The sequence below is a fragment of the Vombatus ursinus genome, unplaced genomic scaffold (assembly GCF_900497805.2).
Source record: "Vombatus ursinus unplaced genomic scaffold, bare-nosed wombat genome assembly UNPS02014772.1, whole genome shotgun sequence".
NCBI classification, from domain to species: domain Eukaryota; kingdom Metazoa; phylum Chordata; class Mammalia; order Diprotodontia; family Vombatidae; genus Vombatus; species Vombatus ursinus.
Window position 1 is genome coordinate 21054053 of NW_020954550.1, and position 19746 is coordinate 21073798.

At 41.3% G+C, this 19746-nt stretch overlaps 1 protein-coding gene and 1 long non-coding RNA gene across 2 annotated transcripts in view; one reads left to right on the forward strand and one right to left on the reverse strand.

Annotated features, from left to right (window-relative positions):
• The window catches only part of ANKRD55 (ankyrin repeat domain 55), a 109789-nt gene that overhangs the window by 30688 nt on the left and 59355 nt on the right, over positions 1 to 19746 (forward strand). The window contains exons 4-5 of the mRNA XM_027863323.1: positions 3535 to 3644; positions 10968 to 11028. Of these exons, the coding sequence (XP_027719124.1) occupies positions 3535 to 3644; positions 10968 to 11028 (171 nt within the window). The remainder of the gene's footprint in view (positions 1 to 3534; positions 3645 to 10967; positions 11029 to 19746) is intronic.
• LOC114044025 lies at positions 342 to 18534 on the reverse strand. The gene is made up of 3 exons (XR_003569169.1): positions 18434 to 18534; positions 4500 to 4579; positions 342 to 862 (listed from the first exon to the last, which is right to left on the reverse strand). It is a non-coding gene; the product is annotated as an uncharacterized LOC114044025 (long non-coding RNA).

A 19746-nucleotide genomic window follows, 5' to 3' on the forward strand; every position in this document is an offset into this window, starting at 1 on the left:
AAATCAACAGAGTAATAGAATACGTTAAAGATAGAAACAAAAAAAATGGCCAACTTCTCAGTTATTTGCATTAATGGAAAGTACTGGCACAGACACCATTTTTTTGGTCTAACATTGGAATGTGTGACATGATTCTTGGCATATGTGACACCCCCTCTAAGTTCACTTACCCAACTCTCACATTCACTGGCAGGCAAGGACCCCAGAGGGTAGTTGACTACTTTTCCCCTCAAGGGAAATCTTCCTGAAGGGCTGGTTTTTAGTACTACTGCTCATTATCCCCAACTTGTGTGCTGCTCCTATTATTGATTAGCCAGTTAATATCAATTACCCAGAGTCAATTAACTTTTAGAAAGGGGTGTCTACTAAGCAGGTATATCAAAGACAGTGATTACAGAAATATCCTTCCATATGAGTGGGCACACTGTGTCCTGCTCCACAGACACACATATGATGTCCATTGGGACATTGGGTGGGCTCAGACTTGAAGTACAGCAGTCTTGGAGAAGTCCTATGGAGAAGATGCACCCGCTGAAAGGTACCCCCTGGCCCTGAAGCTCCTGTATCTTTTCAGAGTCTCCACCAAGCTCTTTTCTAAACGTGCCATCATTCACGGACAAGTTGCTTTCTTGCTTGCAGGATGTAGTATCTTGGTTACAGGGTTGACTTCCAACAGGGCTGAGTCAAGCAGGTCACTTCTCAGGGTTGATTCCTCACCAGACACAGCTATTGGAATATTGGGATATAGGCTCAAGTGACCTCTCTTGCTGACTACAGTTGCTGACTCTCTGAAGGTTCTTCTGAACTTTCAAAGTTCACGGGGCCATACCCTGATGCAGTTCATCTCTGGATACTCAAACACCTATGATCAATACAGAATAAACACATGAAGTAAAAAACAAACAACAAAAAGAGGTACCATGTGGCCACATGGCAACCAGATAGATAATAGGGCCTGCTCTCCCTCACCTTACCAATCCCCCTCACTCAAAAATTGTCAGAGAAGAGAGTGAGAGAGTGCCTACTCAAAGCTTTTGTAAACACACTTTGCTCTGGCTCAATTTTTACTGTGTCATTAAGTTTCTCTCTTCTTGGCAAGCCAGAAGACTTTTCATCATCACATTATTGTCACTGTGGACCCTCAGCTACGCACGGCTAGAAACTAGATCCTCAAAGTGCTGCATATTAAATCGGCAGCAGAGAGAGAATATTGCACATGCTCTGTATAACCCAGCACAAAGGCTATATCCACACATGTTCTAAAGCTCAGCAACTCACTTATTGGTCTCCCCTCCTCTTTATGCCTAGGTTTACCTCCTCAGTCATAGCTGATTTAAACTAATTCAGGGAATGAAATCCAATTTTGTAGGAGCTGGATGGAAAAAAACATAAGAGTGGAGAGAAAGGGCAGAAGTGAGAGAGGGAGAAAGCTTAGGAGCATGCTAACTAGCCAGAGAAAACTGAGTAAGGTAAGGATTTAAAAATTATCCCAGATAGCAATAATGCAAATAATTTGTATGTAACAAATTTAGATTAGACTGTTACATACTATGTAGATAAATCAAGTGAGCTTCTGATTTTTAGGAAAAAATACTGAATTTCAGTAACTTACAAAATATACAAAAATATTCCAAACTATGAAATATATAGCTGCAAGATCTGTGTCTGTTCAAATGCTGTAAAACTTTTGAGATTTGAAGCATATTCCAAACAAAACAAAAGGCTTTTATTTTTGTTCTCCTAATTATCTATATTTGTTTCTCTTACTCGATTTTATGGGGTCATTTGACAAAGTAATTTAATGATTTGGTGAATGAATACCCAAAGCAGTATACTGTGCCAATTTTTGTTAGGAGGGCCAAAAGAGACTTTGACACCAACTACCATTTTCAAATATATTTTTCCAAGTTTCACAAAACTATACCCAAAATTATAATTTCATCTACCAATTTTAATGTGATTCTATTTCTCTTTCTATTTTCTCCCTCTGTTTTTCTCTGTCTGCCTGTCTCTGTCTCTCTGCCTCTCTGTCTCTGTCTCTGTGTGTCTGTCTGTCTGTCTCTCTCTCTCTCTCTGTCTTTCTCTTTTTGTCTCTTTCTCTCTACATCTGTATCAATCTCCTCCAACTTGGTAAATTTTCATTTTTTTAAAAATGTATGTGCATCTTTAGCTTTTATGTCACCTTCATTTCCAAATATGTCCCATTCAATATTAAAGAATAGAAAAATTCAGCAAAAATTAGTGATAATACATGAAATGTTCTGTGCTCCAAATTCTCCATGTCTACAAAGATGAGGAGATACATTTTCTCTCTTTTGGGGACCTGAGCTTTGTCATTACAATTAAATAGTGTTCAGTTTCATTGTTATTGTTGCTCTTTCCATTTAGCCTGTTGTAATCATTATGTATATTATTTTTCTGATTTTGCTTACTTCCCCCTGTATTAGGTCATACGTCTTCCTACGCTTCTTAATAGTCTTAACATGAATTCTTAACATTTGTTATTCCTCAATGTATTCCATTACCTTTTTATATCACTACTTGTTTATTGCCCTAATCAATGGATGTCTATTTTTGGCAGTTATGTGCTATTTTGAAAAGTGATGTTATTTATTAATATTTTTGTGTCTATGGGTTCTTTTTCCTGTCATTTACCTCCTTGCTACAGTATTGATAACAGAGGGATTTCTGGTCAAAGAGTAGGGACTTTTGATACTTTATTTAGATACTTTATTATCACAATTTCAAATTGTTTTGCAGATAGGTTGGCCTGACTCACAGGAAATTTGTATTTTTATTGCTGCTATTTTTGCCATCCAGGAAACAAATCTATTCACTCATGTTTCTGATACAATTATGAAACCTTTGACATTGTTTTACCTTCTTCTCTATACTAGAATGGAAGAAGGCAGGAACCTGATTTGGAACAGAGTAGAGAGACCTTGAGGTATTTTTCTAACTAAAAGTTAAATTTTAACTTATTTGTGTTCCTTTCCATCTATTGACAACTTGATTAGTGACCCACATTCTTTGAGACAAATGTAGCAGGAATTACTATAGTTGAATGGCATCATTCTAAAGGGTAAGAAGATATATTACTAAGATAGAAGATATATTACTAAGGAGTAAACCCATCTCAGTATTTTGCTGTCTCAGCCAAGGTATCCAGGCTTGGAACAGAAGTACTTTCAAAAGAACCTTCCTAGTGCCCCATTAGATTGGGAGCCCCTTGAGGACAAGGACTGTGTTTTGCCTCTTTTTGTGTCTCCACCACTTAGCACAGTGCCTGGCATATAGTAAGTGCTTATGATTGATTTATTGCCTTTGAACGGGGCATTTTGCAACAAGACAGGGCATATTTACAGATAAGAATCCTGAGCAAAAGTATGAGAGACAGACAGAGAGACACAGAGGCATAGAGAGAATGAAAGACAGACAGAAAGAGACAGACAGAAGCAGAGACAGAGAGAGAAGGCATATTATGGTGTTATGCGGTCATTGGTTTATTCTTTAACCTTGTCCTCTGTCTTCCAGGGATGGCTAGAAGGCTGTGTGAGTCTGCTCAGAAATGGTGCCAAACAGAACATTGCAGATAAAAATGGGCGCCTGCCACTACATGCTGCAACTGCCGAGTCAGATGTGAAGTACGTACATGTGTTTAGATGGAATTGTTGACAAGTCCCCATAAGGTCACTTAGTTCGTTCTTATCCCACTAGGAAAATCCCAATCCAACCAAGATAGTTGCCTACCCAGAGAATAAACTCTATAGTCAAAGATCTTTCCTTATGTTCAGTGTGTTCTGCCAAATACTTGACCTAAGTACCTCCTGCTACTCTTTCCCCTTTGTCCTGCCCTTAGTATACAGAGATCACCCCATCCCCCAATGTAGGGCAATCAAAAGTGATACCTTTTGTGGGATGCATGTACTCCAATGAATCATTGATTTAGGTATTCCTTTTAGTGGTGAAGACCAAGACCTATTTCTACCATCTCACCCTATGTCATTCTTGTATGGGGTGAGAGTGGGGAGGAACGAGGGGGTCTGGAGCTTTGTTTCATCAATATGGATACCTCCACATGCAGAAACTTCCTCCATCAATAACCAGCAACTTATGTTACTTAAAATATTAGGGAGCTGTCTGAGTCACTAAGAAGTTGAGTGACTTATCCAGGGTTACACAGTCAGTTTGTCAATACTCAAACCCAGGTCTCCCTGAATCCAAGGCGAGCCCTCTATCCCCTATGCTACACTTCCTCTCTTTCTATCCATGTCCTCCAACAAATCCTTGGGAGAGGATTATCATGCCAGGGTCCTTACTCTAGGTCTTTTTCATATTCTGTGCATACTCACTCAGGTTGTCTACCTCTTATCACTCATCCTTGTTAGCTGACCAACCCACCTCCTTTTTTAATCACATATTTCCTTGGTGATATCTATCATGCTACTCCTTTTGCAGAAGGCGTAATATCTAATAAGCTGCTGCCTACTTAAACTCACCATGTCTCCATAGTCTTCTTCTTTGGCAGTTGTTATATTCCACTTCTTGGTTGGATGGCATCATTTGAAGAATACTAGTGCTTAAAAAAAAAAAGATGGGGTTTTATGTTAGAAAGCATAAAAAAACCTCCTTGTGGACTAAACTGGGCAAAAAGCTTTTGTTGTTATCAAGTCAAATATTTCTCCATTATTTCCTGACCATCACCATACTTCACCCCCTAGGTTCTAGGCCCCTTCACCTGTCATCTAGCCCTGATCTTAGGGAAGTCCTTCAAAGCCCAGTATGACAGCAACTCATTGGATCAGCCATTCCTTAAAGGCATCCCCTAATTCCTACTGTTGAAGGATGACACAGAAACAATAAAATGGTCTACATGGAAAAGCCTCAGATTTGGAATTAGAAGCCCTGGATGCAAGCTCTACTTCTGTTTCCTTGCTACTGGTGTGTCTTTGGAGATGTTAGATCTTCTCTGGTAATGTCCTCATCTATAAAGTAAAGGAATGGGACTAAAGGAAAGGAACCTTTATGGTCCCTTCCAACTCTAAAATCTATGTTCTTCTCAAGGACACACCCCAGCCTCTTACCTGTCTTCTCTGATCTCTAACCATGAGATAACACAATGGTGAAAATATACGATGCCCACTTCAGTTTGGACCCCAACCTTAAAGATAGGACAGAATCAGACCAGAATCTGGGTGTGGGAGAAAGCAAGATTCCCACTTGGCAGGGTTCCCTGGAAAAGAGATCAAAAGATTTCCCTTTTTTCCTTCAGTCTCTCTTGTAAAGAAATGAAAGAACTCGGGGGATTCCAGGACTATTCCCAGTGTTTGCCAGTTGTTATCATTGGATCACACAGAAATAACAGGAAGATAGGATTTCACCAAAGCTCACCAAAATGAGGAAGCTTAGAAAATAGGTTAAACCTACAAACAGCTCTCCATGAGAAAACATGGTTAGGGCCTGACTTCTTCCTGATGAGTGATTTAAAAAAACAGCTTTTCCCAGCAATAAAAAAAATATATTTATAATTGCAAAACCAGACTCTTTCCCAGCAATGATCTTAAGCAGATAAGTTTCAAATGTACCATTTGGGCCTGTACTACTCTGACTTACTAGACTTACTAGGTGGCTCCTTACCTGTTTTTATTCATTCATTTATTCAGCAAACATTCATCAAATGCCTACTTTGTGTTAAGCGTGTTCTAGAAACTAAAAAAAGTCCCTGCCTTCAAGGAGCTTACATTCTACTTGAGGAAACAACTCTGTACATAAATAAGTAAATATAAAGCCACAATAGTCTTGTCACCAACAATACAATTCATTCTAAACTTATGAATGACCACAGTAGAAGGGTGGGCTAGTATAGATAGAATTGGGACTCAAAGTCAGCCATTAGCTAATTAACATACATCATTTCACAATGTTTTCTGATGACACAGAGGAATCATATTGAAATCTACTTTTTCCTTTAGCCCAGGGGTTCTTAACTTTTTTGTCTGTCTTGGAACCTTTTGGCAGTCTGGTGGAAACTATGGACTCCTCAGAATAAGGTTTTCAAATGAATATGAAATACATAGAATTACAAAGGAAATCAATGACATTGAAATAAAAATGTGATATTTTTCCAATCCAAGTTCGCAGACCTCCAATAACCTACCCCAGGTAAAGAACCTCTGCATTACACTTAGTATGATTATTGTAATACCAGTGGTCTCTGCTCAGAAGTGAGTCACATAGGTAATATGTGCAAAAGATCAAACCTGAAACCTCAGTTTCCCATAGTGGAAGATCACTGATACCACACCAGCTCTCAGGTTTCCTTTGGGGCACACAGGTACATCTACAAATCCAGATTCGTATTTACTGTAAAAACCACATTGCCACAGTAGTTCACTGAAAACAATTCTTACTGAAATGATACTGATAAGCGGACTGTGCTGAAATTCAGAGCTTCTTGCTTTCACAGGCTAGGAATTTCAGACCCACTTTTAGATCAGTTACCCCTTAAGCAGCCCCAGCAGTGACCTGGAGAGAATTTCAAAGAGGCACAAAGTGAAGGAACTTGTAAACCAAAACCCAGGGAGATGCCCCAAAGGAGCTCTTTGCTTTAGGCATCATTTTTATTCACTGCATCCAATTGCTGCTGCTTATCAGAGCCTTTCAATTCTAATGCAAACGTTTGGCTAACTGCAAATCAAGGCATGATGTAAGTGATGCAGGGGGAAATGATTTATGAAAATGTAAGAAAGGGTTTGCAAATCAAAGGAGCAAAGCTCTATTCTTTGAGGCCTCTATGAAGACTTCAGGCTCACTGCCTTCTTGCAGACCTTCCACAGTTCAGCCTCACCCTCGCTTCTCTTGCTCATCAAGTGGTTCACTCAAAAGGCATCAGTAAAAGAGAGTGTGCAATGTAATAAAGTAAAGACTGCAGAGAGACTAGGGCTGTGTTGTACAACACTGAATATGCTGGTATTGGAAAGGGACCAGTGATTCTCTTTAACAGGAACCCAAGGGACTCTTGTGAAGGGTTTTTTAGGGACCGTCTGGGTACAAGGCTAGTCTTTCCTTCCAATGTGCCAAAAGTTCTACTCCTTTTTTCATTTATCTCATTAGACGTAAAAGGAAAGAAAATCATTATTTGGGATTTGGGTGCTCAATTGCCAGAAGATATGGATAGAGTTCTATACCTATTAGCAATATGTTTCATTAAAGCTTATTCTTGAACTGCCTATGTGATATGAGTAACTGTCAGGTAGAGCTAGGATGAGACAGCAGACTTGGGGACTGGTTTTTTGGAAATTTTTTTGTTTTGTTTTGTTTTTTAATGTGGCACAAATCTGGTCAATCATGACTATGAGGCAGAATGTTAGCACCACCAGAAAGGCCAGGAAGTTGAGTTGTGGGAGCCAAAGGCAATAATTATTGCCAATATCCCCAGTGAGGGCATCAGACTTTCTCCCACTTTGAGCCTGCCATGGATAATGTATAAAAAAACAAGAAGATCCCAGTTTCTGAGTTGGTGTTTCAAAAGTAACAAGAAAGTCACATGAGACTAAACAGGGCAAATCTTGTCATAGTTCTAATAACTCTGGCTACCTAGGAGGCATTTTTTGTGTGTCTGTACTGTTTGTATTTATTCCTCAAGAAAGTCGTGCACAGGGCTCTGCCGCACAGAAACAGCAAAGGGCACCAGAATGTTGACTCCTTTTCACAAAATCATTGATAGCTGTGCCCTGGATAACATCTGTTTTCTCAGGAGTGTGTGTGTCAAAGATTGGGGGATCATTAGAGTCCATGGTCACAGGACCCTGAAAAAGAGGGTGGCACACAAAGATATGTAGAAATGGGCTACTGCCAGGATGCGTATAGCTGAGGGACTCATAGCTACTTGATCTTCTGATCACATATTTATAGCCTTATACTAAAAACAGAGAGTGAGGACTTGGCTAGCAAAGCCCTATCATTGACTGTGTACCTGCTGTCTTAAAAATTGCAGTGATGTGGGGTTTATTTGCTACCTACCGTGTTTTAGGTCTGGAGACTGAACAGAGTTTGAGAAGTGCTGTGACTTGCTACTGAGGGTTGGTGCTGAGGCATAAAAAGTGATACTCTTGGGCCATACTAGCATAAACATACTAGCATGACACTTTGAGAAATACTGGACACTTTACACATATGGGCATTGAATTGCTGAATAAGGCCGTTCCTCCTGAACGGAGGCTACAGACATAGTAAGCATACATTGACGCACATCAACCCCATGAGACTTTCCAACATTAAGTCTGGCTTACATGAAAAAGGTTATGCATCAGCTTTCCAGGGCACATCTATTTTTGCTAATCCTAGGACTTTCCCCAGAACAGTCTACTTTGTTCTGGGGCTGCCCCAAAGAGCCTATCTGATCATCTTTGAGGAACAGACTTTATCCTTCATTTCCACCAAAGCAAGGCCCAGGCTGAACCATATGCAAACCCCTTCTTTTTCCCATCACCAGTTCTCTAGGTTCCCAGGGTGCCCGTAAACTAGACCAAAGCCAAAGATTCAACATTGGACAATGATTGGGAAAGAATGTGGCCTCGTAAACTCCCTCCCACATTCAAACCCAAGGTGCTGAAGCAGCAGTTGTTGACCTGAATCTGTGAACGGGAAGTTGTAATGTTTCACTAACTGTACTTCAAAGGGGCAGATCAGAGAAGATGTCACAGAGAGGGTGGCACTCAAGCAGAGCTGTTGCAAGATCAAATGAAATATGTAGAGCACTTTATAAACTTAAAACACTGTATGAACGTTAGCTCTGCTACCATTGAGCCTTAGAGCACTCCCACAATTCTAAGAGGCAGAAATGAAGAAGAGATACACTCCAGACATGAGGGACCACTTGTCTGAATGCCCAGAATCAGGAGATGGGATGCTGAGCTTAGGGAACAGCTAGCAGTCAAGTTTGGCAAATAGTGTTTGTCAGGGAATAATATGAAATAAGGCAGAAAAGTAGATTGGAGCCAGATTGGAACTGGGCCCCAGATTGTGGAGGGTCCTAAATGCCAGGAAGAGAAATGTCTATTTTATCTCAAAGGCACCAGGAAGAGCCATTAGAGTCTTTTGAGTAGGGCTAGAACTTTGTCTTAAGATGATTAACTTGACAGCTTTGAAAGATGGTTTAGCAATGGAAGAGAGATGAGAACCAGGGAGACACACAATAAGCTATTACAATAGTTCTGCCAGCATCAAGTAGAATGAATTGAAATGGCAGAACACTCCCCAAGCATGCATGAGGTAACAGGAATAATGCCTGTATTCTCTAGTGTTATTAAATGGAGTGGAACAGTGAAAAGAAACCTAAATTTGTAGTCAGAAGATCTGAGTCCAGATCCCAGCTCTGTCGCTTGCTACTGAGTGACTTTGAGCAAGGCCTTTACCCTTTCTGGCCCTCAGTTTCCTCCAAGGTCATCCACTGCTTCTGGGGCCATCACCAGTCATCTTGACCTATGTCTTGCCATTGGGCTCCGATGACTCTGGAGTAGAGAGTGAGGCTGATGACTTTGCACAGCAATGCTAATTTAAATCCATTTCACGTGCATCACTCTCCTGATGTCACTGGTCCACTTTGAGAATGAAAACCAAACAACAACATCCATAAAATTAAAAAGTTATATTAAAATTACCTCCATGATCAGTTCTAACTCCATGATTGGGATCATTATAAACTTGCTTGATGTCATTGTTTGAGAATACATTTATAATGATAGGACTCCAACATGAGTCACTTAGGCTAAGTGGTCCTAATGCCCACAGAAACATATAGGCAAAACAGACTTGAATTTTTTCACTATTAACTCTGTGACAGGTGGATAAGGCCTGTAGCTTTTTTATTGAATGAACTCTTGACCTTCTTCAGGGGCCTTGAGTCATTCTCCTGCTGCCTTTAGCTAATATTAGATCCTCCCACCAGTTTTTGGTTCCATTAGAGAAACTCCCCCTACCTAAGTTCCCCCAAGCCTAGTATAGTAGTAATGAACCCCAAAATCTTTTCCACCACATGTGGATCTGACATGGAATGCCCCCTCCTACATCTGGTACCCATCACCTATTCTCAACCAAGCCCATTCTTTGGATATGTAATCTTGTCACCTAAACCCCAACTCTGAGTATATTCACTCCCCAACCAATATTTCTTCCCCTCAGGCTGAAGTGAGTTTCTGGCATATGGTGATAAAGCTATTAATTTATATTGCCATATAGTGTATGAGTTTGCCTGCTTACAATAAAGCCTAACAACAAAACTCATGATTGTATTATTTCCCTGAGTACCAAATTTTCTAGAAATTTTCAAACACAGGCATTTGCTTTAACCCAAATTGAGAGGCCAAATAAACCAATGATTCTATGATCCTTAGATAATGACCTTTCGAGTGAAGAGAAAGGGGTAGATATGAAAGATGTGGAAGCAGAATCAGGAGACTTGACAAAAAACTGATTGAATGTCAGAGAGAAGAATCAGGGAAGACTTCAAGGTTGCCATTTTTAATTTTTTTAAATTTTTTTTAATTAATTTTATTTTTAATTTATGGAATAAAACAAGCATTTCTATAATATAATAATTTTTTAAAAAGATGATTGCACATGAAACTGAAAATCTATTACAGAAAACTTGCTATAAAACGAGAGTCTGATGGATCAGCCTCTATGGCTAAATCACGCACATGTGCCAGGCCACTGGTTTTCCTATCACACAATCCATAGCCTAACCATGTTCTCATCATGGCCTCCCCTGCCCACACTGCTGCTTCTAAGTACACAGACAGGGACCTGGTCTCCTATCAGAAAGCAGAGAAACACTCCCTAGGTTTGCTTTTAACTCAATTATGTTCTCAGTGCTACCTTTGTAAGCAGCTTCTGAAAGCACATTACCCAGTTTTTTCTTCAGTGTATTGACTTATCATTTCCTGTTTGACTTTTTTTCCTCACAGACTCTTAACAGCGCTGCTACAGCAATCAAATATCAGTGAAATAAATCACCAGGATAATGAGGTGAGCCAGCCCTCTTCAGCACCAGCTCTCCATTGGCTTATGAGGGGTTAAAAGGCCCTAGTGAACAGTTTCACTTTCATTGGTGGTTTTGCCTTAAGCTGTCGTCCTTGCTGTTCTCCTGTGTGGCAGGCTACATGGTGAAGGAAAGAACACTAGATGCCAGACTCAGAGACGAGTTCAAATCCAAGCTCCAACATTTCTGAGTCAGCTCCATAACTGGGGAAAATTCCCATCAGCTCTCTGAGACTCAGTTCTTCACATAGAAAATGGGAATAATGATGCTGGCATTCACTCTCTCCCAGGGTGGCTGTGGGGAAAGGCTTGGTAAGCTTGACAGTAGCTAGGGGAGTAGACAGCAGGCCTGGAGCCAGGAAGACCTGAGCTCGAATATGGCCTCAGACACTGACTGGTTATGTTACCCTGCGCAACTCACTTAATTTCTATTTGCCTCAGTTTCCTCAACTATAAAATGGGAATAATAATAACAGCTACCTCCCAGAGCTGTTGTTAGGACCAAATGTGATAATGTTTGTAAATTGCTTAGCACAGTGCCTGACACATAGTAGGTGCTATATCAATGTTAGCTGTTTATAGTACAATCTAAATGTGAGCTATTATCGTTACTTCAGAAAGAATGAGTTGTGGCATAGCAGAAAGAACATTGGCTCTGGAGTTGGAGAATCTAAGTTCAAATCCTCCCTGCCATACTTCTTACCTATGTGACCTTGGCCAAGTCTTTTAACCTTCATGGGCCTCAGTTTTCTCATCTGAAACATGAAGGGGTTGGATTAGATGGTCTCTGGGGTCCCTTCTGTTTCTAAATCTGTGATCCTATGATTTCTCCTTCAAAAGAAAATCCTCATGTTCTAAAATGAATCCTCTACACCAGCCATATACGAGCCTATACCAGTGCTTAGGAGTTTCTAGCACCACTGACATTGTTTCATTTCCCTGTGGACGCTGAGAAATAGAGATAAATGCCTGAGTTTTTCGCTGTGCTGTTGGCAACCTCTCAGAATCTTTGTCCTTCCAACTATTCTGATTCTCTTGATTTCAGCAACTTCACCAACAAACCAGTCTATTTGTCTATATGAATGCTAATAGGTAGAATTAGCAGATACTACCCTCCAGTAGTCACATATTAGGTCAGTGGGGTGTATGGGGTGTTCAAGCAGCAGTAGCACCTCTGGTGTAAGGACTGGCCAAGCTCTTTTCAGGGCTGCTTATCCACCTTTCACCCAACTCTCAAGTTGGGTGACTCCAAGAAGCTGCAACATGCACAGTGGCTACACCCTGATAAAACCATTTCAGCAGACTGGCTAACCAGGTTGAGGGTAATTGACAGGCTTCATTCCTGTCTACCCCAAACTCATGAAGTCCTCAGGACTTCAGGAGTAGATGAGAACAATTTGTTCCAATGGCCATGAAGGCAGCTGAAGCAGACACTGTGGAGCGCTTAGAGCTTCGCCAAACATTGAAGATGCCAAGGTCATCTACTATATCCCAGGCCATGGCCAGTCATCCTGACTTTTGTCCTGCTACTGGACTTCAATGACTCTGGAAGAGAGTGAGGCTGATGATTTTGTGCAATTCTGCTTCACTTAAATCCAATTCATGCTTAAGTCAAGACATAATCCACTGATGTTATTGGTCCTCTTTAAAAACAAAGGATGAACAATGTGAGGTCAGTAACCTGGATGAATGTTTCCTTCACACTTAAAGAGCAACAGATGTTACTGTTTATAAATGAATAGTATCTGCCTAGATTTCCCAGGACTCATTTTCAGTAGCTAGTTTTACTTCTTTCACAAATTTCATACTTCAGTGGGTCAAAATGGCCTGGATTTCATAAGTATGGATATTCCCTTCACCAGTGCTACTCACAATCCTGCCAAGATTTAGACTTTATTAGTTGCTGTAGCCAAAATAGTTCTTCACCTGGTGCCCAGCCTTCTGGCAATGGTCTCTCCAGTCTTAGCTGGGCTGGTTCTTAGGTGCCATTTCAGGACCCATACTCAAAACCTCTCTGACCTTGTGGGACCTGTCGGAGCTTGTGTTCTCTAGCAAAACCTCCAAGAGCTCAAGATCACCTTGGAGGAGAGCTTTAGGAGAGAATAAAATCTTCTTAATTCAGATTTAAATCACTTGCATAACATTTTAAGGGAAGGAAATAAGTATTTAAATAGCACCTATTACGTGCCAAGCGCTCTGCTAAGTCCTTTACAAATATTATCTCATTTGATCCTCTCAACAAGGTAAGTGCTGTTATTATCCCCATTTTATGGTTGAGGAAACTGAGGCAAACAGAGGTTAAGTGACTTGCCCAGCATCACATAGTTCTACTTTTAAGACAATACGCAGCATAACATATTAGAGATCCAACCTTAGCAACAGGAAGTCCTGGTTACCAGTCCTGCCTCTGAGACAGACTGTCTATGTGACAGCCTATGTGTCTAGGTGTCCCACTGGGCTTTGTCCTGGGCCCTTATCTCTTCTCCCTTTATGTTATTTCACTCGGGGATCTCAACTGCTCCCATGGATTCAATTATCATCTCTGCTGATTATTCTCAAATCTTATCCAACCCTGACCGTTTGATTGACCTCAGTCTCACATCTCCAACCACCTATTGGACATCTCGAACTAACCTAAACTCAACATGTCCCCAGCTTTTGGGGCAAGAAACTAACAATCAACCTAAGACCTAGAAATCACCTAGTACTGGTATAAGGTGTAGTCATAAATACGGTCTGGGCAGTAAACAATTAGTGGTTACACTTCTCCCTGCCTTCCCAATTAAAAAAAAATGGCCTCATCCTTTAGGTTTTTCTTTTGAATTGCTGAAAGTTCATAAATTGAACTCATTATCTTTTACTCCAAATCCTCCCCTTTTCCTAATTTCTCTATTACTGTCAGGTGTACCACCATCCTTCTACTCACCCAGGCTCTTATCCAAGGTGTTATCCTTGATTCCTCCCTCTTTAACCCGCCCTCATATCCAGTCTGTTGTCTATTTTACCTTCATAACATATCTTGTCTACACCCCCTTCTCTTCTCTGATATTGTCACCATTCTGGTGCAATTATCACCTCAAGCCTGTATATTGCAAAATTGCAACAGCCTGCTGATTGGTCTCCCTGCCACAAGGCTCTCTCCACTCTAGTCTATTCTCCACTTAGCTGTCAAAGAGATCTTCCTAAGGCATAAGTCTGACCATGTCACCACCCCACCCTCAAACCCCCATCCCCATTCAATAATCTCCAGTGGCTTCCTATCACCTCCAGGATCAAATGTAAAATCCTTTATTTAGTATTGAGCCCTTCATAATCTTCCTCACCCACACATATCTTTCCAGTCTCCTTATACCTTACATCCCCACGTATCCTAGGATTCAGTGACACTGGCCTGCTTGCTCCGCCTCCCACAAGACACTCCATCTGCCAGCTCTGGCCATTTTCATTCACCCCCTTGTCCAAATCTCTGCCTCCTGGACTCCCCAGCTTTCTTCAAGATTTAACTAAAACTCTACCTTCTACCCTACCTTGGAAGCCTGTCCCAATCTCTTTTAATTCTAGTGCCTTCCCTTCATTGATTATTTCTAATTTATCCTGTATACAATATGTTTGCATATAGTCGTTTGCATATTGTCTCCCCAATTAGTTCCTTGAAAGCTGCTTTGCCTACTAATTTGCAATGTATAGGCTTAGGGAGCTGTCCAGGGTGCTGAGGGGAGAGTGACTTGCCCAGGGTCACACAGCCAGTACTGTCTCAGAGGTAGGACTTTAACACAAGTCTACCTGGCTCCAAGGTTTGCTTGCTATCCACTATACCAGGTAGCTAAATTGTTGTTATCGTTGTTTGTAATTAAGTGGGTTTTTTTCAATTAACAAAGATTTAGTTTTTCTCCTTCATACCCACCTACCTCCCTCATCTCATTGTAAAAGAAAAACAAAATCATTATAACAAATAAGCAGAGGCAAGCAAAACAAATTCCCACACTGACCATGTATAAATATGCATGTCTCTTTCAGAATGTTGAGTCTGTCATATCTCACTGTTATGGCTAACAGCACTGAAACACAGCCCTTGCTTCACAGCCTGGTTCCCTATGGCTTTAGGCACGTAATGTGGTCTGGCTCTACCTGCTGCTCTCATTCCTCAGACTTTCAGCAATTCAAAAAAAAAAAACCTAAAGGATGAGGTCATTTTTCAATTGGGAAGGCAGGGAGGAGTCTAAACACTAATTGTTTACTACCCAGATCATATTTATGACTCCACCTTATCAGGTGATTTCTAGGTCTTGGGTTGATTGTTAGTTTCTTGCCCCAAAAGCTGGGCCCTGGATAAAGAAGTGACTCATCCTCCCCTCAATGGGCAGTAATCTTCCTAAATCATCAATCTGACCACGTCACCCCACCCCACCTTCATACTCAATAAACTCCAATGGCTCCCTATCACCTCCAGGATCAAATATAAAATCCTGTTTGGTGTTAAAAAGTCCTTCGTGACATCGTCCCCCATCACCTTTCCAGTCTTCTCATACCTTACCTCGCCCCTGTCCCCACCCCTCCCATACTCTGAAATCCAGTAACACTGATCTCCTTGCTGGCCCTCCCACAAGACGTTCCAACCCTGTACTCTGGGTATTTTCACAAACTGTCTCCTATGCCTAGAACTCTTTCCAACCTTGTCTTTATCTCTTGGCTTCCCAGGCTTCCTTCAAGTCCCAGCTAAAATCTCACCTACAAGAATCTTTTCCTGACTCCTTCGCAATTCTAGTGACTTTCCTCTGTTGATTATTTCTAGTGTATCCTGTGTAGAGCTTGTTTGTACATGTTTGCATAGTTGTTTTCTCAACCATGAGACTGTTAGATCCTTACGAACAGGGCCTGCTTTTTTCCCTTCTTTGTATCTCCAGTGTTCAGCACAGCTCCTGGCACATGGTAAGCATTTAATAAATATTTATTGACTGAATGACTACTTGTAAAATCCATCAACTACTCAAATGGTTTCAATCAATGAAACAAGTATTTATTAGGAGCATTTTATGTACCAGGCTCTGAGGGTAAAAAAATACAAGGATGAAACAACCCTATTGCATTCTAATGGGGAGACAAGTGCCATACATATAAAAATATATACAACAGATTTCCTACCATACCAAGATAATGATTCTCTCTCTCTCTCTCCCCCTCCATGTGCACACACACACACACACACACACACACACACACACATTCTCTTTCTCTCTCTCTCTCCCATTCTCTCTCTCTCATTCTCCCTCTCTTTCTCTTTCCCTCCTATTCTTTCTTATTTTCTCTCTCTCTCTCCCATTCCCTTTCTGTGTATCTCCCACCCTCCTTTCCCTTTCTCTCTGCCTTCCTCCCTCCTTCCTCTCTCTCTTATTCTTTTTCTCATTCTCTCTCTTTCTCTGTCTCTCTATGTTTCTCTCTGTTTCTGTCTCTGTCTCTGTCTCTGTCTCTCTTTCTCTGTACTTCTCTCTCTCTGTCTCTCTCTCTCTCTCTCTCTCACCCACTCAGGGGTTGCCTAGTCAATCCACCTTTTCAAATGATGGGGATCAGGACACTAAAAAGCCAGATCATAGGATTATATATCTAGAGCATTATAGCTCTAGAAAGGATGTCTAGTCCAGCCACTTCTTTTGACAAATGGGGAAACTGAGGCCCAAAGAAGCAAAGCAGCTTGCCTAAGATCACACAGGTAATAAATAGGAGAGCTGGGATTTGAGCCCACATTCCCTGACTCCAAGCCCAGGACTTTTTCCATTGCACCATACTCTAAGGCCAACAGGAAGGAGGCCCCCAAGTTCTCTGCCTTTTTCAGGCACAGACATTTTCTACAAAGACTCATAATAATGATTGAAGCATTCTAACTGCTCCATGAGCGTACTCAGCACTTCAAGGAACCTCCAATATATGCAGCTTATTTCCCTAGACTTAGAGAAACCTAACATTCCTTCTGCTTCTGCTTCCTCTTTACTAGGTTCTGCAGCATTTCCTAAGCATAGCTGAGGACCTTGTCCATTTGATCATAGCTGTGCTCTTCCCTTCCCTTGGTCGGTTCTTTTCTATCTTGTCATTGCCAATGTGAGACAGGAGAAAATTACTAGGTTCAGGAATTCATGGAGGTCCTCTTGCCATCTGGAAATAAAGGCAATTCAGCCTCAGAAAGGACACACCCTGGATTTCATTTCCCACATTACATTGTTCCATTTCCTGCTTGACTTCTCAGTATTCTGAACAAACAATTCTTCCTCCCTTACCATTTCTAACTTCCCCCATCTCCATTGCCATTCAGCTCATTTCCCCTGTCTGTTCTAAGCAAGAGTGGCCTCCTTTCCACAAGAAAGGTGCACACTGTTTGCAGATACAGATTCTATCTGTTCCTTGCTTCCAAAATGACAAGGAGCAAAAGAAGCTAAGCTGAGAGAAATTAGGGAAAGGAAAGGAAAAGCTGATACTGATATGTGTTATTATTATTGCTGGGGAAAGGAAAGCACATACCTAAGCTACAAATTATTTTCAGAGAACAATTTAACAAGCAGTGCTGACCTACACTGTATCCTGGGACAGGAGAGCTGGAAGGGAACCAGGAGTATCTAGGCCACCTCTTATTTGACAAATGAGACCCTCAGGGGTAAAGGGGCTTGGAACTATCATCATCATCATTATTATTATTATCATTATTGCCTAAAGATGTACAGCTAGTTAATTGAAGAACCAAGCCTAGAGCCATGGTCTGCTGACTCTGTTATGTGTGTTCTTTCCCCCTATCACGTGATAGCAGATAAGTAGCTTCAGTCAAGCCTAGATTTAGAAATGGAAAGGACTTAAAGACCATTCAGTCCAGGGCAGCCTGGTACAGTGGAAAGAATCCTGGATTTGGAAGCAAAGGGCTTTGGTCCAAACCCTAGCCCTGACTTTCCTAACTATGTGACCATGGGCAAGTTATTTAACATCTTTGTGTCTCAGTTTCCCATATCTGTAAAATGAGAGGGTTAGACTTGTTTTTACCTCTTGGGTCTCTTCTTGATTTAAATCTATAATCCTATGAAGATGCTCATGTCATAAATAAGGAAACTAAGGCCCAGAATGAAGCGACCTGGACAAAATCATACAAGTAGTAAGTGGCATAACCGAGATTTTAATCCAGATTCTTTGGCTCTAAATCCAATATTCTTTCTATGACATCACCCTGCCACCAAGAAGTGAAGGGACAATTAGCACATACATGTCTTAATTAAAAATCACATTAGACAAAAAATTAGTGGAGGGGAGGAAAAGAGGCATATGCTTTAACATATTGCTCACTCTCTAATAAAGTAATCTTTTATGCAGGAACAAAGGCAGGTCTACTGGGATATTGCCAGAGACTACCAAAACTTACAGTGGTGATGAGACTTATTCTCCCTCAGAAGCATGTTGTTGTTCAGTCGTTTCAGTTACTTCCATCTCTCTGTGACCCCATTTGGGGTTTTCTTGGCAAAGATACTGGAGTAGTTAGCCATTTCCTTTTCCAGTTCATTTTATAGATGAGGAAACCGAAGCCAACAAGGTTAAGTGACTTGCCCAGGTTTACACAGGTAGTAAGTGTCTGAGGCCAGATTTGAACTCAGGTCTTCACGACTCCAAGCCCGGTACTCTATCCATTGCGCCACTCAAAAGCATAGAAACAAATAAAATTAGAACCTACTCATTAAGAATTATTAGTTGAAATAGGAAGTTACACATAGAGCACAACAGAAAGGCTCATGTTAGATGTGACCAGCCTGCTACATTCAACCAAAGAGGAGCTCCCAAAAATGGTACTGAAGGACATAATTAAGGAATTCTATGGGCTGGTCACTTGGGAAGAATTATAGATGACAGATGGACAGCCAGATTCCACTAAGAAAAAGTGAAAAAGGCTTATAGAATATGGGGCAGACCTACTGTGGTAAGTTTTTGGGAAAACATGAACTAAAGTCTCAATGGATAGGAAAGCAGACGTAGGTTGTGATCTTTTAATATGATGAAATTAAGGAATCATTTGAGTATTTAAGAAGAAAGTACCAAATGACCTGTGTTTTCAAGGGCTAGGCACACCTTCCAGCCATGCAAACCCAAGCACCTCCCTGCTTTACCAAACAGTTTCATAGACAGCTATGGCCAAAAAATGTATCACTTCTTGGTCAGCTTTTCAATGCTGAGCCTTTCTCTCCATTTAAGCAGGCTGGTCTCTAGACAACTGACAAACAGTCCATTAGTGGGCTTGGGGCCTTTCTGCTTGGCTAGGGCCTGCTTGTGATTCTGCTTTGCTAGCATAGCCTTTGAGAACCTCAAGCCACCTTCTACCATGATGAGATATTTAAAGATGTCGCTGGAGGAGTAACAGGTAGTGATAAAAGCACCTACCAAAAAACCTCAGTTCAGTCCTGCTTGAAGAATTCTGAAAGAGAAAAAGGGGTACTAGGTGTACTGGCCACATGCCGACTTTCTGCCGGCCGCGCACCGGTACCCACTCCTCCTAAAAGGAGCACGCTACCAGAGTCATACTCACTTCCGAGTCTTTAGTCCTCCACCAGATAAACACACAGAGACGAGCCATCAGGAGGCGCCAACACCAGAGCTTTATTCAGAGGCCATCACAGCAAGCCATCACAGCAAGCCCAAGCAGCAAGGCCAGAGCAACAGAACAGGAGCCAGGAGAGAGAGCATGAT